A 24,188-nucleotide genomic window follows, 5' to 3' on the forward strand; every position below is an offset into this window, starting at 1 on the left:
CCTAAGGAACATTGCACTTGGTGACATACCAAATTCTACAGAGAACTATAGTCAAATACATATGGGAATCTATGCAGCTATCTTTCAAGTTGCAGCTGCACAGGAGCACATCAGGAACTCTACAGCACTGGCAGGCTGTGCTTAGAGTTCAGCTGAGGGCAGGAGAAGTAGTAACAAGTGATGTGAGTTCTGAAGAGTAAGGTGGCTGGTTTTTTTTTTTTTTTATTTCTTAAGTCTCATTGGAAATCTCTTCACGAGCTGCTGCTGACATGAATGCGTGTCAGCAAATTCTGGTTTTGTGTCAATCAAAGATTATGACCTATATTAACATCCCAGAAACAGGGAAGGCTAGCTTGGATCCTCCCACCAGGACTGCAGTTCAGTCTCCTGATGTCTAATGTCTGCTGTTATTACATTTTAAAGTCAGGTTAAATTACTTCTCACAATAGGAACTTAATTAAAATGTGCTCACTCTTTTCGATAGTGCATCCTTTGCCTTCCTGAAAAAGCATAAAACAGTCTGTCAGTAACGGTTGTCTACCTTTCTTAACTAAGAAGAATGGCATTTGCTACAATAATTTAAATTGCTAGGCTTAAAAATAAGATCTAATTCCTAAGGTTTTTTTATTTTCAATGATACTTACGTTATTACTTAGTTCAGACATTACTTGGTGGCTTGCTCAAGAAAGCTGCATATCCAGACAAGAGTTTTCCCTGTGTGGCAGCTATGCAAGTCTCTTGTAGTATAAAAATACTCTCATTGGAAAATCCTCGTTTACAGGACTGCATTTAAAAGGGATTAACATCAGAACGTAAAAATACCAGTGACACTTTACATTGGTAAAAATACCAATGACACACGTAACATGCACATTTCTCACCGTTGTACATGAGATGAAAAATGATCCTCAGCTTTTCAGTCATGTTTAGTAGCTTGATAATTGAACACCTAAAAATCATAAAATATGAAGAAGAAAAAACCACACCATGACTCTAAGGTGAACTCGTGTTATTTGACTGGCTGAAGATTATCAGTACTTTGCTGGTCTCATGCAGGTTTGTGTTTCCTGATTGCACAAGAGATGGAACAGGCTTCCAAAAATTGCAGGTTACTGGCAGTCAGCACTCAGTCTTATGATTACCACTGTACCCCAGGGGCTGGCAGCTCCCTAGAAAGTTACCCAAGAGACCGGCATCAGCTATAAGAGTCATACCAATCCACTGCTTGCTCCATTCTGGTGTAAGAATCTGCGGGGGCAGGGAGGAGGGTGCAATGGGGATGGACGTGTCACTGGTCATGGCTTATTTCATGATTGCTTTCCAGTCTTGCCCTTAATTGCATTTTACAAGAGCGGTAGCTCCCAGAGCAGGGAGTGGTTGAGGTACAGAGAAAATGTTACCATGATCTGAAAAGGAGCTGTTTGGGAACGTGATACTGGCTTACCTCCTACTTTGTATCTGACAGCTTACGGAAATGAAAAGAAAGGATAAAACCAGAAACAGTAAAAAGAGACAGTCCTGGTAGGTGAAATACTTCTGGAATAGCTGCCCATTTCACAGTGTTTCTGGTCTCTGCACTTGTATGGTTTTAGGTGAGAACAGGAGATGCTGTTATTGGTGTTTTAGGTAAGAAGGTTGGGTAGGATGATATATGGTATGTAGGGCACGTCTGTATTTCACAGTTAGCCAGCACGGCTGACTCCTGTGCTGTGATTTGCTTGAAGGAGATCCCATTCCTTCTTCTTCGAAGATGTTCTACAGCACTTTCCAGGTCAGTTATGCCCTGTGGGAAACAGGAGCAATGTCATGACAATTAATGTAAAATTTTTCCACTACCTACCTTAAGTACCTATTTTGTAAAATACTCTGAAATATCTTGTCTGGCTGCTATAGGAGATGAAAGTCACTATAACCTATTAATTATTAAAAAAGTAGGAATTCTGGATATTTTGTATATTAAATCTGAAAATTAACACTTGTATTAATTATTAAAAGAGTAGGAATTCTGGATGTTTTGTGTATTAAATCTGAAAGTTAATATTTGTATGAGAATGTATTCATCAAAGAGTCTTGTATTCAAGCTTTTCTGAAAGGTGAAAGTATTTTCACATCGAATAAGCATCTTTCAAGTGTTTTCACATTGGATGGAAATACTTTCATCACTTGAGGCCCTTCCTGGAAGTCATTCAACTACAGGAATGCTTGCTTTTAATAAAAGACTGTTTAAGCCAGTGGAATTCCTGAGCCATTTATGCCCTTCTATACACTTTTCTTAGCACATCTTAAATCAATGAACATTTTCTTTCATCCTCACAGACTTAACGGTGGTAAGAAAGAGTCATCTCATTAAAACCATGAAGGCTTAGACTGGCATTTCTAGCCCGTCTTACAATGAATTTTGTTTTGATAGGTGTAATTCTGGGGTCCTTGGTTACAAAATTTCAGGTATAGTTATCGTAGTCCATGTGATAGAGTGAGTGTGTGTATACAGCATACAAATGCATCTACCTGTTGCACACAATAATAATAATAATGTAATTATTATGTTATTATTTATTAGTGTATTTCGTTTATTATAGTAGTTTCAGGAAAAAATCAAGTACTTATAAAAATATTAATGAATGTTTATCATATGTCAGTGAAGTAGATCTTGATAAACTTAAATAGATACTACTCTAACAATATTGTGACATGAGCCATGCAGATCACATTTTAATACAGAGACTATTAAATTGCAAAGTAGGAATCTGTTGTTAATCTCATGCACAAGACAAGGAAGCAAAACCTGGTAGGGTACCCCAGACAGATTTTTATCTTTTATTGGAGGAAGAAGAGAAGGCGAAAGGAGCTGTGAATGGACAGAAGTTGCTTGGACTTGATTTGAAGCAATTGTTAAGTTACTTGCCTTCAGTACTCCTGAGCCACAGACTCTGCAGAGATGTGTCTTCTTTTTAAATCATATACGTGAGAGTCTCTGGCCAGTCCACTGCCTCTAAATTTCCCTGGGGAAAGAAAATTCACTTGCAAGGTCAAAAAGAAAAGGACAAGATGGACTCTATAAGGACTACCTTACCTGGTCACTCCTTTAAGAACCAGAAAGATGAACGCAGAGAATGAGAGATTTATCTCTGTTTTGGTAGAATGTAATCACTGAAGGGTTGTGGATGTGTGCTATGTAGAGAAAAGGTGGAAATAATGCCACAGCTAAAAGTCATGCTGTCTCACCAAATTCCATGCAAAGGTATACTGGAGACAAAGCAGGTCAGAGGTGGAAAAGTTAACTATCTAGGCTTATAAAAACAATTGTGACCAGATCTTTGTAATTGTACCTTTTGGCTTCATACAGCAGGTAAATAAAAAGTTAAAGTCTTTAAGGAATGATCTACCTCAATTAACACAGGGAAAAATCTCAGAACCTGGAACTTTTATGAACATGAAATAAAATGTTTACACCTCTACAACATCATTTGTCCTCAACGAGACCTCACTTTGTCACTGTAACCTTCCCTCCTAGTCTGCTCTCTCGCCACCTTAGTAGTTTAACATTTGTCAATCTCATACCTATGCTTTTCTATTTCTGGCTTTTTGTTTACTTTCTCACAGATATCTGCAGTTCTGTTTTAGTACTCTTATCTTCTTTTTTCAGTGGACAAGGTCATAAGTGATTGCGGGCTTTGCAATGCCATTATTAGCCAGATGACATTAACTGACATCATGGAACTGTTTGCACTGTCATGGTAGCAGCTCCTTGCTTTGCAAGTTCATTCAAACTGAATTTCTTAGGTACAATTTCAAATAGTGCCAGTAACAAAAAAATCAGTACTGGAATATGAAATATGAGAGAGATGTATTTGTCACAAACAAATCTACATTCACGCTTTCAAATTCTGTTTCCATGGGTGCACTGAAAAGGCAGTGCAGTGTCATGACTTTGTTTGGATAATGCCAAACTGGTGGGTTTGTGTCCCGATATGACCATTTGTGGATTCTGATCCTGAGAATATCCTTGCACTTACTTACTATAGTGCACCAAATACCTCCAGTTTTCACCACAGTCTGGGATGACTCCAAGAGAAAGCTCATGAGCACGTTTTTTTCAGGATCAGGGAAATCACAAACTTAATTTCCAAAAAGAAGTACTCCTTTCAGATGGATTCTGTGCCAGGGTACTGGCATGTAGACTTCCACAGAGAAACTAATTATGGTAATGTCTATTTATTCTGAACACAAAATAGTTTTCAAAACTCTGTGTACCATTGTACCTTTTATATATCATTATCATCTTATTCACAAACATTATCATCTATATACAAGGTTCAATAAATAAAATGTTAATAGCTCTCTCATTTCCATTATTTTTAAGTTGAAAATTAACACGTAACTTATTAAAGAGCATTCCTTTCTCAACATCTATAAGTTGATGAGAAAAAATACTAAAATACATGTTTTTAAATGAAGTGTTTAAATAATATTCTCTAGTTGAAAATGAAAAGTCTGCCTTTAAAAATAGAAACACTAAGTGAAAATGTCAGAGCTGTCACTTGGTATTAAATAACACAGAAGCGTCTAAAGCCCAAGCATAGCTAAACACAGTAGGATAGCTATAGGTATGTAAAGCATAAGATGTATTGTTTTAATACTCACTGCAACATTTATATATTGAACAAACAAGTTGGCATGCACCCGTCAGCACTGAGTTTAGATTTCCCATCATTTTTACATCAATGTCATTTTTCTTTTTTCCTTTGAAAATAAGTTTCAATTTGCCTAAAAATTTCAAACACATTTTCTTTCCTATTTTAAGATTTTCTTGATATATCATATTCAAAAGAGTGAAAGCCAACTCCTGCAGCACGGAGGTCGAGCCTGTTCTTAACAGATTGCTTGTTCTAAGCAGTCCCAAGGAAGTTACAATTATTTTTATTGGCATTTGTAATTAAATTACACTTTGCACTTGGATAATTTTTTTAAGATAGATGTTACAATTGTCTCATTTTATTGGCTGTTTACTTATGTTTCCATTTGAAGAGTTTTCTCTCTTGCTTTCCTGATGCTCTTCGCTGACAGCTGGGCTGACATGTTTTGCTCCTGCATAGAAACCAGGGTCACAGCAGTTCTCATAGTTTAGCTCCTCATTTTAGCAGAACACTGTGAAGCCTGCCTACAATGCCGGCAGCCTGCAGCCACCACTCTCACATCCCAGGAAGGAATGAAGTCACAGCTGAGACACACTGAGAGTTTGAGTTTGTAATGCAAAACTCCATCTCAGCTGACCCCCCTGGTTTGTGTCAAATGCTGTTACATACGCCCTGTGCCAAAAGTGTTATTTCACATCTTTATACTGCTTAGTCTCATCTTTATACTTCTGAGTCTCAATTTGTGGTTAAGTAGGCTTTTGTCGAGTAGAATAAGAAACTTTATTTGTAAAATTGGGAATTAGTACTGCAATAATACGAGTAGTTGGCGTGAACAGGCCTGTTGGCTTTGATGGGACTGTTTGACTATGCAAAATAACTCAGGCTGATCGGTGTGTGCCAGCTCAAATTCCAAAGCCATAATTACAAGCTTATTATCAGTAAACAGTATTACTTACACTGTAGTTGTGCTCTAAGGCCTCAACCAAAGTTCTAGCACCGAAGAGGCCTAACCTGCAATTAGACAAAATGGATCCAGGACTGAAACTTCCAGGCACACACTGGGACCAAAAACGTTAATATGGCAAAAGGAACGGCAGGCCAGGGGCAATCATGTTTTTACTGATTTAAAATACAGGTTCATAGAAGCTTAAGAGGTTTTGGTGTGTCCGTTATCTTTCTCAAAATAGTCTGGATCTATGTGAAAAGGAACTTCACTATTACTGAACAGTTTCTCTGGCAAACAGATATGGTCAAATTCAATGTATTAGGCCTAATAAAGTCTCTGTTTCTCTGTTAAAGACCAGGCACTGACGAACATCCAAGACAACTGCAGTGCTGCATCTAGCTGTGCCTGAGGGTGGGGACAGGCGCTTTGAGCTGTAATGGTAACCGAGCAATAATAGGTTTAGAGCAACTTCAAAAATGGAACCTAATTCCTGCTTATTGAAACAACACAGAATTTAGCATCCATCTTTGAAGACTAGCGTTTCTGTTAGGTAGGGGCATATATGACTGCCAAAGAGCAGTAGCACCATGCATACAACCCCTAGGAAATAGAAGGAAATGCTTATTGCACCTTCAAAAAACATCTATAACCTTTTTGCCTTTATTTATTTAGAAGGGGTTTCACCTCTGTACTAAAACCATTATAATAATTATTTTGGGTTAGCACTTATCAAACACTCAAGTGGCCTAGCTAAAATGTGTTCAAACCAATCTTCCAGGTGATAAACATTTAGAATCATAGAATGGTTTGGGTTGGAAGGGACCTTAAAGATTATCTAGTTCCACCTCCCTTGCCATGGGTAGAGACATCCCACTAGACAAGACTGCTCAAGGTCTCATATGTCCTTGAACACTTCCAGAGATGGGGCGGCCACAACTCTTCTGGTTAACTTGTTCCAGTGCCCCCTCCAATTAAATCTTCCCCCCTCCAATTTAAAGCCATTGCCCCTCGTCCCATCACTACATGCCCTTGTAAAAAGTCCCTCCACAGCTTTCTTGTACTGGAAGGCCACTATAAGGTCTCCTCAGAGCCTTCTCTTCTCCATGCTGAAAAACCCCAACTCTCTCAGCCTGTCCTCACAGTACAGGTGCTCCAGCCCTCTGATCATCTTTGTAGCCCTCCTCTGGACCTGTTCCAACATTCCTGTCTAAAAATCACAGGGATAACTGACACCTTTCTTAGCAGCCTTTACAAATTTAACATGTTGAGCAGAGCAGTTGGGAGAAGTCTGGAGAGAAAGAGCTATGCTCAGATATTTGGAGAGTCCATCAGGGTGAAGCATTTTACTGGAACAGCCTGGAGAGGATGCTACTGCTTACATGGTGTCAGTTCTCTGGACAAAGAAACGGCTCCACCTTCTGCATCTGTCAGTCTGGCACCTTTAATTAGTAATTAAATCACACTGTAGATTTGTATACATATTTGGATAAATAATAAATGACAACTATCACACTGGCATGCGAGGACGCATGCATACCCAGGGCAGGAAATCACATACAGTATTTCATTTGTTGCCAATTGATCTGTAACAAAGTGAGGAAGATGCCCTGGGGACTGGTGACTAACATGGAGCATTGCTTATGCTACAAATCCCATCCGGTTATTAGTCTTTGAAAGTGGTTTGTTTAGTTTATCACTGCTTCAGCAGGAATGCCAGGGGCATTATTTTTGTTTTGAGTGTATTTCTGTTCCAGTATTACTGACTCCCACTCCACCCCTCCACAAGAGGTTATGTGTTACCTGAGGGCTGAAAATTAGGCATGTGCTTCAGTGCCTCATTGAATCAGGATCAGGGTGGTTAACACTGCACAAACCTCAGCCCTTAACAGGCTTCCTTATTAATTTTGCTGCATTACATTGGAGAACATCTTTAGACAAATCAAGGCTTTCTTAAGGATCACAGAGCATGACAAAGAATAAACACCTTATGAAGTATCCATGCCCAGCTATTAAAATGATTTTAGCATGTCAGACCTTCTGCTTAAATCCTCCACTTTACTCGACAATTGGACAATATTGTGTTACACAATCCAATACTGAATTTATGCAATTCCAAAGTATCACAAGTGACTGGCAAGTTTTAAGTCTGTTTCCCAACAGTACTGATAAGCTGGTACTCCATCAGGTGATCAGAATACTTGTAGTGTGCCCTTGATCAAGTTAATATTTAAAAATAGCGATGTAAAAATAGCAATGCAATATCTTTACAATTATGTTAAATGTCTTTTGGGGGAGTAGATTTATTTAGATGTTTTAGAAAGGGAGAGATTTTCTTTTTTCCAGGAATCCTCTGCTATTTTAGTGGATTTGCTTTTTTTGAGGGAAAAAAAAACCCTGAAACAAACAAACCACCACATTTCTTTCATGACCATAATTTAGAAAATTGGGCAACTAAGTTAATAATTGGCAAAGATGCGCAGCTGGCTTTAATGAAGGATTCCACACCAACACTGCAGCTGGCAAAACCTACTCAGCTTCTTGCAGACATTTCTGGAAAGAGGAATGGTAAGCCCAACTGTACAGAGATCTTCTGAACACGGTAGGAAGTGTTCATTAGAATGATTATGAAAAATAATTGAAGTATTTATTTATACATTTAATCAGTACATTATTTTGGAAAATTTGTATGAACCATTTTTTCCCTTTAAAATATGTCATATTTTTAATTTGCTTGTGATTAGGTTAAGTATGTATTGTCGAATAATAAGCTGTCCTGTGTATACTCCTCCTGATAGTCTTAACTGGCCTTGAAATTGGGACACGGAGCAGCTGTTCAACTATCAAAGGAATATGTCCAACAGGTCACACAGTATCATGCCTTCCTAACAAATTTAAACCTCAAAGCAAGGTCTGGTTTACTAAACAATGGCATATGCTCATGGGAAAAAAGTATAAATGTTTGTTAACGCTCAAATCTGTGAAGTGCTTTTTAAACTTGAACTCCTTTTCTTCAGCCATGCTGATGAGAATGGACTCATCACTGATGCTTTAAAACTACATTTCTGTATGATAAAACTGAAAGGTATTGTGAGCTGAGCTGTGTCAGGAAGATAAAGATGTATACCCAGGAGCTTCTGGCTTCATAATCAACAATCTTACCAGTACTTTACACCTTTCTTTTGCATGCAGGTATTAAAAATGTATCAAATCCAGTGGCAGCATTTTAGTACAATAGCCTTGATTTTACAGAGTTCCACTAGAGTTATTTTCTGAAAAGCTTAACTTTCATTTTAGGCCAAAAGATGTGTCCCGATTTGAAAAGATCTGCTTTTCCTCAAAAATCCAACTGTCACATAGGGACCTTCCAGGCCTGGACAATTTCAAAGCTTGGCCTCTGATGAAGGACCTACATGGAGAATTCTTTTGCAAATCTGACCCCAAAACAAGTTAACACCTGCAGTGGTCACTGAGAAAGGAATATAAACCTAAGGACCTGATTTTAGAAAAACTTTAAAACTATATTTAAAAAAACCCCATATAAAATTCCCATGGTCTAGCACTATACATCATCATCCATTGCAACTCCTATAATCTTAAAGCACGTCTTTAAAAGTCTTTTATGTCATACGTGAGCCTGCCTGTCAAGTGCATTCAACTTACCATCGCCTTGCTAGTTCCCTCAGCATTTTTTACATAGGGGGTCCCTTTACGTCCATCATTTAATGTTGGTGCTTGGTCTGGTGAAACTTGTGATGGTGTCCATCAGTGTGGTGATGATGGTTTTCTCACTGGACACAGGTGTTGAATCTCTTTGGTCAGTAAAAGCACCAGCCAGTGTTCCCTGCAAGGGTGAAAGCTTTCAACACCAAGAATTATTTAAAAGGTGACCAGTGCTGCTACTTGAAAGGCTGAATGCTGTTCTATTCTTTCAGAGAAAACTCCTGTGCACTTCAGATGATGCTGGGTCCCCCAGCTTCATAGCATGATGGCATCTTCCTCGCAAATGGTGAGAGCTGAGACATAACCCATGTGTTTAGTATTATGGTTGGCTACTGCTGGGCTTCTCCTGTACCCGGTCAGGTGATCTGGTATAACCCTTACGTGTCTCAGTCTCTGTGCTGTGCAAGGTGCTTGGGAATCTAACTCTGGACTGGGGAATTCATGGTAGAGGAAGTATCCAAAAGACAGGGATTGTGGCACTTAAAATTGGAAGTGGCAGAGTTTAAGGCTTTCTCTGGATCTTTGGATTCTGTTTCTCAGACAAAAGCTAACATTAGGTGTTCAAAATAGTATCAAGAGAATCCTGTGGAATATCTCAACTTGGGTGTCTTCCTTCATATAATACAATAAGAGTCTGTGGTTGTAAAGGACAAGGAATTCTTGAGCTTCCCTCTGTCTCTTAGAGTTGGGAACGGACTCATTTCAAACCTCACCAGTGTGAGCAGTATGAACCCAAATCCTCCAAACCTGATTTTCTGTGCTAACTTTGTGGCACTCCCTAATTTGACTGCAGATAGGCAAGTTACTAGAAAATTATATTTCTGGGGACAAATGGTGCAATTTTGCCCCACTTCTCCCATAGCAGAGATGTTCCTCCCCGAGGAACTTAATTTCAGTACGCTACCTGGAAAACTATTTCCATAGTTCCCTTTTTATTCATCAAAGCTACTTTACATTTTCAGTATGGCATTATCTAGGCCTGGGATTTTCAAAGGTTAAATAGCTACCAACATCCAAACACAAGGCTATGAAACACTAGCTTTTATGACCTTCTCAAAGTCTCCATCCTAAAATGTTGACAGGAATGACAATTTTAATTGTGCTGTTTGTAGATTACAAGAAAAACTACTGTAGGAGAGGAATCTTCCTAAAAATCTACCATTTTAGGCAGTGTCACACTGCATATTTTATTTTGTCAAGACTATTTAATGCCATCAAAAACGTACAGCCTCATGACACAAAACACTAACTGCCACGATCACTCCTTCAATCTCTAATTCAATCTGCATTCTTCAAATGTTCAAAGGCTAGCTCAAGATTTTTAGAAGGGGTAAATTAATTCTGGCAGACTTATACCTATGCCAGATATCATCTGTCTTCTCTTTCTACCAGATTCAGCTGGGCAGTCCTCTTACAATCAGGATAAAGCCAACCCAAACATCGTTTTTAGTGCTTGGGCTCAGTAAATCAGAAATTTGATTATGTGCATATAATCTATTAAATGAAAGATTTGGCATGTTATTCCTAGCCTATCTACTCAGGACAAGACTAAGTCACTGACCTCTTTGTTGAAGGTGACTCTGAGTCGCTTTCTCCCCTCCAAATGCTCTATTGATTTAAGAACGGCTGTAGCAAATCAAACCAGGGCCACCTTGCCCTCTCTACAGCAAAAGATGCCTACAGAGGATAAAGAAACAGGCAATTGTATCATGTCTCCCCAGAGTACTCCTTCTTTCATTCTCTAGCAATTTATGGTTCAGGAGCTTCCTCAGTCAGAGAAAGTTCCTTTGCATTTAACAGTACTTGATGCCCAGCACTCACTGAGCTCAGAAATCTGTAGCATCCATAACAAGAACATTCCTTGCTTAACTGTATATGTGAAGAACTGCCTATTTCCCCCACATCTGAATCTGTCACCTGCTAGTCATACTGCCAGAGCTGGCCCTGTTTCCCACCTTGCTTTATTCAGTAAGAGAGGGAATTAAAAGAAGATAACAAAATGCTGCTTTGTGGTACTGAGTTTGAAGGATTTTTTTCTCTTCATCATGTACCAGCACATATTCTTTACCTGCTGTGATTAGTGCAGGATCGTTGCCTGGTTCTTTGCTTTAATTCATAGAGTCCTAACTCTAACTCAAATGCTGAGAGCATTTTCAAGGTCTCAGCAGCACCCTGCCCTCAGCTGATGAGTTTCCAGCCCCTTTGCATCGTAGCTTACCTCAGCAGCCAGAACTGGTATCACATGGCAACACAGCCACATTTAGTTTTCCTATTTTCTGAACAGCACAAACTCTGTTTCTGCCGATTTGCCCCTTAAGTCAGCAGAAGATGAGTCATCTGGAAAAAAAACCTTAATAATTTGTCCCCTAGGACTCATATAGTAAGTTAATTATTGTACAACACATTCTAATACAAAATACACAAACCATTTCAACTTGAGGTTGCAGAGGGCAAGAGAGTTTTTCAAAATTTCCATCGGTTATGGTCTGGGAATGCTGCGTATCCCTTGACTCAGTATCTGTTGCATAATCAGAAACACATTTGCTTCCATTGTTATATGAGACAAAGCTAAAGAAATGTGTGTGTTATTACTTTGCAAAAATAAAGAGTAGATTACCTATCTGGCTTATGTCATGTACACAGTGTTTATAAACACAACTGCTCCGGGGCTGTTCCTCAGATGATGACAACTATTACAGCTTGTATCAGCTGAAATAATGCTTTTCTGAATCTGCAAATACGCTGTGTCTATTGCAAGGGAAGTCAGAGTACAGCAATGTGATGTGCTATGTGAATTTTGGGTAGCATTGCGTTAAAACCTACTTGCCTGGAGTTCACCTGTCAGTGTACTGGACATGAATCTGATCATCGCTGTTGTTTTAGTTATTCACGCCCAGTCATTCCAGCCTTGTTGGGCTGTTGTGCGGTGGTTGTCTCAGCAGGAGATAATCTTAGCAGCGCATAGAGAGGAAAATCTGAAAACAGTGTAAATGCCTTCAATGACTGAAATTTTTATGTTGAGAATCAGAAAACAAAACCATCTATAACTTCACAAACCATAAAGGAGAAAGACTTATTCCAGCAGTTATGGCACATTGTTTTAGAACTTCTGGTTCTCCTTATTTACAGACCCTCATTATAGTAAGGAAAGACTGGTATTAAAGATATGATTTAAAATTAGTGATTTGGTGAACTCATCATTTTAGACGTAGTTGTGGCAAGAGACCCCATTTCCTGCTCATTCATTTGGCAGAGCTACATGTTGACCTCTCTCTTCTTTCTCAGAATTATTAGAAATATTAATTACTTAAATAAAATCTTAGCTTTTGGCCAAATAGAATTGAATCTTCACAGTCCTGTTGAATCTTCCAGTATTCTACATGCAAAATATAGAATCTATTCAATTTTCTCTTTATCAAAACTTCTATAAATAGGTCAAATACTTGGAAGTGTATTCATTGATCCATCATGTCGACAGATGCCAATCAGGTACTTGAAACAGAATTAAGCAATCTAAATTGGGCAACAAGGGACAGCAAGCATACAGTGATACTGTAATCCCAGAGTATGTCATCATCACAACTGAGTGCTTTACTTCAGTAATGGAGAAATAATACCCACTCCATATAATGCTAGACCTCTGTGACCATTAAGAAACATGTGAAGTTCATAAATTTTAATTAAAATAAAAAATAAAGTTGTAATTGATGCCATTTCCTGTTGAACCTTGCTAAACATGTGCAGGCAGTACATACAGTCAATAACCTTCAAGACTCTGCCTTAGAGTGGAGGATCTTCCTTGGAAGTTTCCTCCCAGTTTCAGAAGCATTCCTCTGTTTCTAGGACTGACAGAAACACTGAAATAACTTTATCTTGAGAAAGTCAGGACACTAACTGCATTATTATTACATTTTCTTCAAAGACTGATCTCACTGTGGTGATGGCAATCGAACTTATGGTCCAATGTAAGTTTCTCTGTGGTGTGCTAAGACAAAGTAGGCAGGTCCATCACTCATTCCAAATTACCTAATGAATCATAATAAAGGTAGCAAAAACTTTCCATGTGGTAAGGAATCAATATCAATTAAGAAATTTTTTTTTTAATCTCCGACTGTATCAAACAATCCTGGCATCGAGGAATATACTGCTAGCTAGACTGTTACAGATTTCAGGCAAAGACGTAGGAGCAAAGGCTGGTGGACCAACGTATATCCTTCAGCCTTTCCCCTTCAGAATTTATAATACAAGCCTTCTTCAAAATGTCTCTTTAGCATTTTGGAGGCTTACAAAATTCTAATCTTCTCGCTCTAAAAATAAAACTTGATATTATTCTTAATTATAGACTTTGCTAAGCAAAGAGAAAGATTGTTTGGAAGCAATTTATTTCCTTAAATAAAGCGGTCTTCATGCTACATAGCCTATGGTACACACTAAGGATACCCTTCTGCCACTCAAAGGAGGCAGAGCATGCACCAGACTTTAATTCAGTACATTTAACTGACAGACATGACTACAAAGGAGGTAGGAAAAGACCTAAAAGCTACTGAGGCAGATGTCAACTTCAGGTGCTGTCTGACTAATGACAGCTAGAGAAGCCAGTGGTTCAAACTCAACCAGCTGTCAAAACATAAATAATATCCAGTGGAGTGTGGATTTATCACTGGAAGCTTAAACATGGCATCATGATCTTACCTGACACTGGTCCTTTTTGTAGGATTACACAACACACTTCGTTTCCTTGTGCCTAATTGTCATTATCTGCCAAGGTAGCAATTAGTTATGCATGACATATATACTTAATTTCTGTGACTCTCAAATAATCATAGTAAATTATTCTTAACAAACTGAATATGTCAATCAAAATACTATATTGAAGACTCTGTACTTCTTCTCTTCCAGGAATCTGTTCAAATTTGGCAACCCTGTAATCACAGTGACTTCGGCTGCCCCATCTGTCTCCAGACAGCTACTTTCCCAGTAGAAACCAACTGTGGACATCTATTCTGTGGTAAATTTTCTGGATTAACAGTGTAGTGTTCATACAGGTTACTAAATGCAGTGCACTTCTTACACGGATCTCTTGTCCTGTGTAAGAACCAGGACCAAGCCCTTCTCCCTGAAATTAATGTAAGTTCTCTCACTAGAAGCAGCAGAAGTCCCATCTTCATATCCCCCTGGAAAAGTCTTAAGACAACAAGAGGTAACAGATCATCTTGCAGGATCCTGTTAAATTACAGCACAAACTCGTGGAGTGGGGAAAATGTGCAAAACCCACACAATTTGTATTCAACTATGCAAAAAACCTTACAAAAATCAACAGTCTAATAATCATACAGTTTGTGTCTGTAGAAGCTCAAGATATAATGAACATGAAGTCTTATCTTCAAGCATGAACAAGCATAAAAGTCCAGCTATCCCATAAAATTGATTCTGATTGTATTCATGCCAGAGAAGATCAGGAGTAAAACACCATGGTTTCAGGTCTGATTCTGTTACACAGGCTTGCTTCCTATGTGAAACAATTGCCTAAAATAAAACAGAAGGGATCTAGAGCCAAAAGGCATAATTTCTGTAAAAGCTTTCTAAACAAAAAAAGATAAGTGAAAATTACATATATGGTCATGTATAATAAAAATTAATAGTTATTAATTTTTCTTTAAGTAAATCTATGTGGATAAAAAAGTTCAAAGACACCTTATCATGATGGATGCTCAGTAATTGTTTATTCCAGCCCAGGATCTGTCTTAACAGCAAAGATCTAGATTTAGAAGGTCCTTCTGTTCAGGCTGCCTGTAGTGTGGACTCCTGGCCTACTTACTTTACTTGTCCTGGATTATCTAAGTAAAACCATAATTCTGTAGACAAATGTGCTTGCTAAATGCCTTCTTTGGGGCTGCTAAGCCATATGGTTAGGATTATACCACTTAAATAATTTTTCAAAGAGAATACAAGAACGAAGCACAAAATAGTGGAGGGAGTTATGTTCATAACTGCATTTATAAAGGGCATTTCAGGATTTTTATGGCTCACATTCTGCACCAATAGAGCCAGTGTGAGCTTTGTATCTGCACTCAAAGACAGCAGGATAAGGCCACCAGCCTACTGGGACACGGATTCTCTCAGACATCTGAGACACATCATCCTGTGAATTTGCAGGTGAAGTTTACAACCTCACTGCCTCATTGCTTATCAGGTTCCTTGCTGTCATCCACACAGCGGAGCTGGTAGAAAAGAACTGGAGTCCATGGTCTGACAAGGCTGAAACTGCCCATGAAGGTGCTTCAGTGCTACTGTGATGCATAAGACCAGTAATCTCTAGCAGAAGGGCAGGCAGGCAGGCAGCTGGAGGCAGCAATATCTGATAATGCCACACCAAGACACACCAGAAGACACTGGTCAGAACCACAAAGCTCCATTCTACTGCTCTGGCATTCTACAGAGACTTTAAAGCAAATAGAAGTTATACTTACAGGCCATTTACACTACTTCTGCCGTGTAAGTGTGTTATAAAAAGAGCCAAGTGTAAATGCAAACAACAGGCCCATGTTGTTAAAGCTGGTGCAACAAAACCACATTTTTATCTTTAGCAAGTGTCACTTTTCTCTAGATGAAATGATGCTCGCTCAGCACAGCTCCTCATCACCCCTGCCACAGCCTCCATGCTCTGAAACCACCACAGATCGGTGGAACATTTAGGGACACTCTGTAGGGCTCATCTACCTCATGAGTACCACCATTTAATACTTCAGGTTGTTTAATGCTTTTATAACATTGTTTTATAATATACAGGAAAAGGATGCTTTGAATATAACTCAGTCCAGGACAAATAGTAAGCATATGGCCTCAAAATGTGTTTCAAATAATATCACAGAAGATACAGTTTCAAGTACAAAGATAGATGTAACAACAAAGATCATCAGCTTTCCTCTTTCTCTGGCCTGGTTCATTTTCCCCTTTCCATCTGTGAATATGACATAATGATATAGACTTTATTTTTATTTTATTTCCAGATCCGCAGAGGAGAAGTGCCATACACAGGCTTAGTATATATTGTTATCATTAGCAGTATATATTTAGCTAGGCTTTACTTTCCTCAAGTACATAATCACTTACGCTCTGAAGCATTGATTCTAAAGCAACGCATTACATCTGCTATGACTATGTTTATAGAATCGGCCCCTGTAACATGCCTGGGTTTCATGTCTTAAACCAATAAAACTTTACATTTGGCTTATCAAAACCATTCTGTGTAGATCTAAGTCTGTTGTGACTGAAATCAGTAATAAAACCGCTCTTGATGCCCTGTGGAACAGAGCTAAGGCAACACTGAGCTCTCTTAATAAATTCCACTCTGGTAAAAGTTTTATTTAAAAAATGTGGTCAACCCAGAGCTTTTAAAGAAGATTAATGTGGACTTATAAAAAATGTCTGATTTTATTATTAGTAGTAATTCATACAGTTTGTCCTGAAGTTTTCCTTTTCAGCTTCAGTTTGAACCATATGTTCAGGAAGTTCAACTGAAAAGTGATCCTTGAGCAATATTATTTTTTTCTAATTAACAATAACCACAGAGGTATTTTAGAGAAACCTACAGACTCCCTCAGAAGGTCGTTCGGCGGGCTAGATTAAAACAGGATTTTGCCTATTTTATGAAAAATGCATCAAAGCACAAGTAGGTCAACTTCAGCGGAGTTCTTCCTTTCCTGTTCTACTAAAGAAAGGATTCTGCATGCAGCAAATTTTAATTTCTATGGGCTTCTTTTCTGAAAGCCCTTAAAGAACACCAGCACCCCACTGTCATCACTGGGGCTGAGCTCAGGCACTGCAATACAGCCGTCTGGATCATGAGACGGGATTGGGACCCAGCGGGTCAAAGCACTTCCCGAAGTCAGGCAAGATGTTTGTCAAATGCACAAGTTCAAGCAAAAGCTGGAAGCTGGCTGCCAGACTGGCTTTAAACATACCGGATGGGGATTTAGAGAGAGACACAGCCATGTGCCCAGCCAACTGGTCTGCATATGCAAACAAAGAGAGAGTCGTAAATAAAAGCCCTGCACTCAAATGAAAACAAAAGTAAAAAGCATAAGTCAGAGTGAGGTTCATAAAAAACATCTTTGGGCCAAATTTAACATCCCTAGTCTAAAAGACATAACTGATGGCATCACAAACATTTTTATACTTGCTTTCAAGCACACTGCACTGAGGGCTCCTGAAGACTTCTTGCTGTAATACTGCTTAAAAGAAACTCCTTGCTGGTTATTTTTAAGAATAAAGAGCATTGTTCAATTCAATAAAATAATTCCATCAAAATGACAGCGCAGCATTCTGCTTCTGTTTTCACTGGAGTCCTTGTCAAATTTCATCAGTTTAAATGTTTTTTTTCCTGCCCTATCATACTGCGCACTGCACCCAGAAGCTTGAAAGTCAAGCTGTGCTTCTTCTGATTAGATGCTATTTATGCTTTGCTGGTTTTGCTGTTAGTGCCAGCACCGACATCCATGTAAGTCAGCCACTACTGTCAGTTGCAGGTACAGTCTAATCTTACCATCCTCAGACTCTGCCCTCTGTCACACCTGAGACCTCAGTATAAGAAGAGATGATGACGTGGAAATTAGTCAGCAGTTGTCTGAGTAAGAAGAATCAAAACGAACACAGCAACTCATTCAGCCAGAGCTCCACAATTCCAGAAGGGTATCAGGGCTGCACTATAGCAAGAAAGAAAAAAAAGGCAAACAAACAAAACAGCCCCATGTATGATAGCCCATCACCAAGATACGTATTGTACCACCAGATCCTGCAGTACCAGGCTGTTCCTCAGCTATGCATGTTGGTTTATTCAGGATAACTGGCTGTCACAGCCCTTAAAAGACATACTGGCTCTGGAGGAACTCCACTTTCATGCAGGTGCACTGCTTTTGCCCGCAGCAGCCAACGCTGCGCTCCGAAGGGTGCCTGTATTCCTGAGTGCTTCAACCACAATCCAGGAAGCTTCAAGGATAAGATGCAATCTGCAGGAAAAGAATCTGAAGCAAAGTCTCCCTTAGGAGGTCCATGCATCTCTGCAAGACAGCAAATGCTCCATTTTTACAGTAACTTTCCACAGCAAAACCATGTATTAAAAGGAAAGTGAAGAATTACATTAATTTTTACAGTCAGTTGTAGAAAGAGGGTTTATGAATTCTGATACCTTCCTTGTAAATATTAAATATCCTCAATTATATTTCATATACCTTAATGCAATATTTTTTCTTTTGGTAGGTTCCTGTCTGATCACATACTGGAAACATGGTCCCTGGTTAGCAGCAATAACCTGCCCTCTCTGCAGACAGAAGGTAAGACTTGCCTCCCTTGTACACATCTGCATTATAATGCACACAAAATAACAAGCTTGAGCTCTCAGAATCAACCCTACTTATCCTCCAATTTTCCATATCATTTGAAAATCCATTTTGAAATGGACTTGAATGACCCTGCAGCCATTGGCATTTATTATTTCACACAAGTCATACCAGGCAACTCTGAAATATTAAACAGGCCTCCAGCATTTTACTTTCGTATAGTTTATTGAATCGCTGGGATAACATTCCATAAAAAGCAATGTGGAAGTTCCTAATCTCCTCTCATCCCAGCCAGAGCCTGCCTGTTGTGCTGGAAGGATGGATACAGGTTATAAAAGGAAAATGTTCTTGCTGTGGAACTACCGGAGTTGGACAAAGGTCCAGTTGTGAGAGAGAAACTATGGAGAGCCATGTACTACAGAACACTATCCTTCATCCTGGAGATTAAAATACACCACGCTAATGTCTATCTTTCTTTATGAAGGTAGTTCTTCTGGATAACATCTCTTATGAAAAGCAATGGGATAAGCCAAGTAAACAAATTGTACACGACATTAGAGACTACAACAAGCGTTTCTCAGGGCAACCTCGATCCGTAAGTATTTATTAACCTACATTTACCTTGTTCTGTGAAACACACGGAGGACTGAAAGAGACCCAGCAACGAAAACTAGTTCATATCATTATGAGAATTACCTTTTTCTGCACTCATGGACAATACCATAGTGGAAGTGTTACCATTCACTGCTGCGTCCAGCGCCTTCTAGGAAAGGTGCTTCTCAGAGTCCCTAATTTACAGGAGTCTTCCTGGAGCCATCCTGGCAGGGAGAATAAAGCAATGTGGAATGAAATACGAGAAGCAAAGCAGAACTAAAGGTGGTCAGGCTGGAACTTTCAAATTTCAATTCAGATTTGAACTCCAGGATTTTAACATGCCTCTAAAATTTCAAATCAGATTCAAGCTTAGAAAGCAGCTTCTCCCCCTCGTCATGTATTGCCAAATTTGAGCAGCACACACTGGGTCTGCACTTTCTGAAAGCTGGAATCCCAGCTGGTACAGAGACGTGACAGGCAGTGGAGATGATGTGAAAGATGAGGGCTGAAGGCACGAGAGAGGCCCATTCTTGACAGGGTGTAGAATATCACAAAAAAAAAAATCTCATCTCCTGTCACATCCTGGTAGGGAGCCTGAAAGGACTGGGGAGTCTGTTTCAAGCTACAGACTAAACTACGCACTGTGGAGGGGAATATTATTTTTCAACTTGACAAGCTAGCATTAATAATGAGGAATAATCACTCAGTCCTATGGTTCCTGTCCACACCAAAGTGAGACCTGAGACCGCATTTTCAAGTATTCATAGGCTACACTTGATTACAGATTTTAAAGATGGGCAGGCCCAGTTTCCAAAAGGATTCAATTTCAAGCATAATGCTTTCTTTTCAAAGTGCTGGGAGAGTGGGGTTTCCTTTTAGAAATGTGCCTCTAGATACTGCAAAACAATTTAACAGTGGGTGGATTAGGACAGCATAGAAAGCTTCTTCATTTGTGAGATGTGAATCTAAAAGTGCTTATGAGACACATGCATCTGCGAGAACTGCAGGCATCAGAACACAAAACAGTGTAACTCATCTAAATATTTAGTTTGCAGATTACCTTTATGACATGCCGTTATTCCTGACTCTTGCCTTGCGAGGAATCTTCAGCTGGGATGCTCTCGTATGGATTTTTTTCCTAAGAGTTGTTGTTTGCTCCTTCGGAACAATCATATGCTTGTCTTCTCCATTGGACACAAAGCCCATGCCTCTCTGTCGGACACTTGGCACAGCTGATGACATGGTGGTTGTCACCCTTCTTTTAATTTGCACGATAAACATTTGTCAGCAAATTGCATCTAATGGGGTAAATATGGCAAGGTCTGCAGCTGAGAGCATGCTGTCAGAGTCCTGACCAACCCAAATTTGGATTCCTTCACTTCACCAAGTGATGACAGTCTTCTCTCTGAATCAGGGCAGTGTATGATGGATTTGTCATTCTGCTGCTGACAAAGGCTGAAGCAGGACTCAGCAATGCTTGGCATGGCCAAAAGATTCAAGGTGGAAGTGCCTAGAAGGCTGGTTTTTCACACTGCTGTGTTTGCTAGACTCTTTCATGCTGCACTTTGCTGTAACTTATCTTCACACAAAGTGCCTGAACTGACAATGCCTAGAGCTATGAACAGAGCCTAAAATTAAAATGCCAATCAACTTGCAGTTGAAGAGTTTTAGAAATCATAAACTTTAACATTTTGCATCGTGGTTCAATTTGAATAAAATTTTAATTGGAGAACTCAGCAATCTGTACAAAGAATGACAGTGTTCTATTGCCATGATTGGCATAATGGTATGGAATAAGGGAATAATGTTGTGGTTTGAGCTAAATTAGAGTCAGTTTTGTGACTCTAACTCAGTCTCACCTAAGCAACTTCATTTTCTGAAAGGAAACTGCATGTTTTACAGACAGTTTCTCTCTAGAGGTGATAACACATCAGTATGCTGAAAGGCCAATGCCTATACTTATCCCTATAGTAACCAAGGCCATCTTTGACCTGGTGAAAAAGGGCCACACCGGCAGGAGGGGTGGATCGGGAAGCTGACCGTAAACTGACCAACAAAGTATCCCATCCCATATACACCACACTCAGTATAAAATTGAGAGACCACGAGGTCCTTCCTCTTCTGTAATGGCCAATTTCCAGTGAGGACCTCATCTGTCTGTTTGCCCCTAATCCTGGATCCATGCATTCCTGAATCCAGTTCCTGAGCTCAGCTCCCTCCTAGCTGTGGACTCATTCCCTCAAGTCTGCTCTGCAATATTTGTGGTTATGCACAGTCATCGAGGGGTGTGGTGGGTGTACGACCTGTCATACCTTTGTATATATTTTATTACTTTCTAATTATTTTCATCATCATTCTTCTTCTTATTATTAATTTCATTAAAACTGCAGTTTTAGTTTCCAGCCCACAAGTCTTCTTTTTTCCCTCTCACTTTCCTTTCCCCATTCCCTGAAGGGTGAGGGGAAAGGAACTGAGAGTCCAGCAGCATGGTTTTAGTTCCAAAATTAGCCAGGTCAGGGCTAAACAGTGACATATAGTATCACTACAAAATATTGTATAAGTGCTTTGTGTTATCACAGCTTACGATACATCCACTGGAATACAGAGTTTTACAGCTCTGCAGTGAGAACAGTCCTGGTTCTAAAATGGATAACATGAAACTGGTAGCAACACTGGCTTGGAATAAATATGTAGCTATAAAGTAGAAGCATTATAAGGGGAGAACAGCATTAAAAAATAATGCAAGAAATGTGAACAAATCTCCATTTAACTCTTTTGTATCAGCCTACGCAAGGTAGAAAGTTTCCTTGAACTCTGTGCATGTAAGCTTTAACAAAGTCAGCACAACCGTTTGTTCCCTTTCTAGATTTCATATGCTCCTTGTGATTTCCTTGTAAGTCTTGGTACCAGTTCAGCCAGAGAGATCAATGCCAAATTTGTGATGATGATATAGAAATAGCAGGAAGTTTATGGAAAGTTTGCTGAAGTTGCAATGTGTTTGTGCTGAGCTGCAAGGGGTTAAAAATGCTGGTGTAGTGCCAGACAACCCTACACATCTGTCCCTGCATAATCTGTACACTTGATATGCATTTGGAGCCAGTGGACTTCACTTTTATATATGAATTGTATATTAAAATAGATACATGAAAATTTATGAATATTTATGGTTCACAATACGCTGGTCTCCAACTGTTTCTTCCTTCTACTTATTTTCAGCTGTCATATTTTATAGTGCCCTTGAGTTGTAAGCTATGATATACCGCTATGTTGCAGTCATTTTCTTGCTTGTTATACTCTTTGTTATAATGTTTCTTTCTATTCCCATCAACTTTCATTGTCTTTAATTATGTCCCTGAACTTGTAAAGCTGTTTCTCTTAACAATGAGTACTTTGGAAATGGCAACAATTGCTTTTCCATGAACTACAAGGCAGGAAGTGCATTGTTTCTTTAAAAAAATTACCAGATGTTTTTGAGCGTTGACTACTAACATAAAAACCCCTAAAAACAATTATTTTCCAAATTCTCTAAGTGTAACTTTGTTATTGTGTAACTTCTGTTTGCATTTAAGTGGGAATTACAGCCTGTGCCAATACTAAAGAATGCAATTTCTATCAAGCTGAGTGTATAAAGATGGAGTCCACTTCTGTGAATACTGACTCCCTGGAAAGGGACTGGAGGCTGCTCCTCTGGCATAACGCAGGCTTGCCAAGAGGGTGGCAGCACACGGTTTGAAGAAAAGAAGGGTTCTCATCAGTGGCCTGTAACAGAGGTGTAGTTGATCTGCATATACTCTTCTGCTACCGCTGGATTCTTAATCCTCTCCTTCCATGGGGGACCCTGGGTTTGCTTTGTAAACAGACTGGTATTTTTTATTAGGAAGTAACAGACAAATGGCAGAGAAAGAATTTCTGAGCTAATTTCCCAGAAGGCATTGGCAGTGTTTGGATCTTGCAAGATGAAAACAATTTGTACTGTCCAAGGCAAAACATTTGTGCTGTATACAACCAGAGTATACAAACTGTCCCCTTCCACAGCCCAGTTATGCCAGGACCTGTCAACGTGAGTCTGCCAGAACCTTGTAAGACAAACCATCTAGGGCAGCTCTCAAAAATTACCTGGGAACAAAGGAAAGCCTTTTGCTGACCAGATTAGGCCAGCAGGCATCTAGGAAGGTTTCTGAGAATTGACAAATGCAAGTGTAAGGACAGAAAGCCCTCTTTCTCCCCCTGCGTTCCCTGTACCTGCTGTCGCCGAGTTCAGCTCAAAACAACATGATGAGAATGGACAGGGAGAGCTGGGCTGTTTCAGGGCTGACTCCGCGAGGCAGCTGGCAGGGCGGAAGGAATGCACCTGCATTATGAACGTGTTTTCAGCAACTGGGCCTTTTCAGCCTAGTCTGCCAATGCCAACAATGGGCTGCGTCACCTCTGCACAGTGAGCACTGTGCTCTGAGACCCAGTTACATGCAAAAGACAAAATGGCACAAATAACTGATAGCAAAATGACTGCTCCAAGAATGGAGACAGAAAAAGGAGAGCAGGAAAAAGGCAAAAACATAGATGAAAACACTGCACAGCTGCAAAAGTGATTCTCAAATATCAGGCACCAACAAAGTACTGCAATCAGAGTAAAAAAAAAACCTAGTGGAACTTTCCGAAAGAATTAGATCATAGCTGTAACAGACACTAAAATTAAAAGGATCATATGTGATGCCAGGTGTAGTTACCTGTGAAAAGCATGGCAAAAAGGGCAGCACCTCAAGGCCATTGTGGCAGTCACATTATTCCTTGTCTGTAAATACCGGCACCGGAGCACCCACAGTTGATGGTCCTGGCTGCTCGGAAAGAAGCAAAAGATTGTTCCTTGTCCCTGGGGCGCAGGGATTACTGACAGAAAATGCCCAGTGCTTCACAGTGACAGGAATGCATTTTATTTCTCATTAAAAATAAAAT

The 24,188-nt window shown here is 39.5% G+C and overlaps 1 protein-coding gene and 1 long non-coding RNA gene across 8 annotated transcripts; one reads left to right on the forward strand and one right to left on the reverse strand.

Annotated features, from left to right (window-relative positions):
• Positions 1–387: 387 nt before the first annotated feature.
• On the reverse strand, positions 388–14,196 carry LOC128852872 (uncharacterized). Of its 2 annotated transcripts, none has more exons than XR_008450976.1 (3): positions 9,244–14,196; positions 645–5,648; positions 388–500 (listed from the first exon to the last, which is right to left on the reverse strand). It is a non-coding gene; the product is annotated as an uncharacterized LOC128852872 (long non-coding RNA). The 2 variants fall into 2 exon arrangements; XR_008450975.1 differs by lacking the exon at positions 388–500 and having other exon boundaries at positions 673–783; positions 882–5,648.
• On the forward strand, positions 1,440–23,999 carry LOC104066582 (E3 ubiquitin-protein ligase RNF170). 6 transcript variants are annotated; one of them, XM_054073043.1, is made up of 6 exons: positions 1,440–1,521; positions 9,516–9,589; positions 14,203–14,311; positions 18,562–18,635; positions 19,126–19,236; positions 20,284–23,999. In XM_054073043.1, exons 2-6 carry the CDS (start codon positions 9,566–9,568, stop codon positions 20,587–20,589), a joined length of 624 nt encoding a protein of 207 aa, XP_053929018.1. In that variant the 5' UTR covers positions 1,440–1,521; positions 9,516–9,565; the 3' UTR covers positions 20,590–23,999. The 6 variants fall into 6 exon arrangements, with proteins under 6 accessions (XP_053929018.1, XP_053929019.1, XP_053929015.1 ...); XM_054073040.1 differs by lacking the exon at positions 1,440–1,521 and adding an exon at positions 1,715–1,771; XM_054073042.1 differs by lacking the exon at positions 1,440–1,521 and adding an exon at positions 6,771–8,182.
• The last annotated feature ends 189 nt before the right edge of the window (positions 24,000–24,188 follow it).

The sequence above is a fragment of the Cuculus canorus genome, chromosome 8 (genome assembly GCF_017976375.1).
Source record: "Cuculus canorus isolate bCucCan1 chromosome 8, bCucCan1.pri, whole genome shotgun sequence".
Classification (NCBI taxonomy): Eukaryota; Metazoa; Chordata; class Aves; order Cuculiformes; family Cuculidae; genus Cuculus; species Cuculus canorus.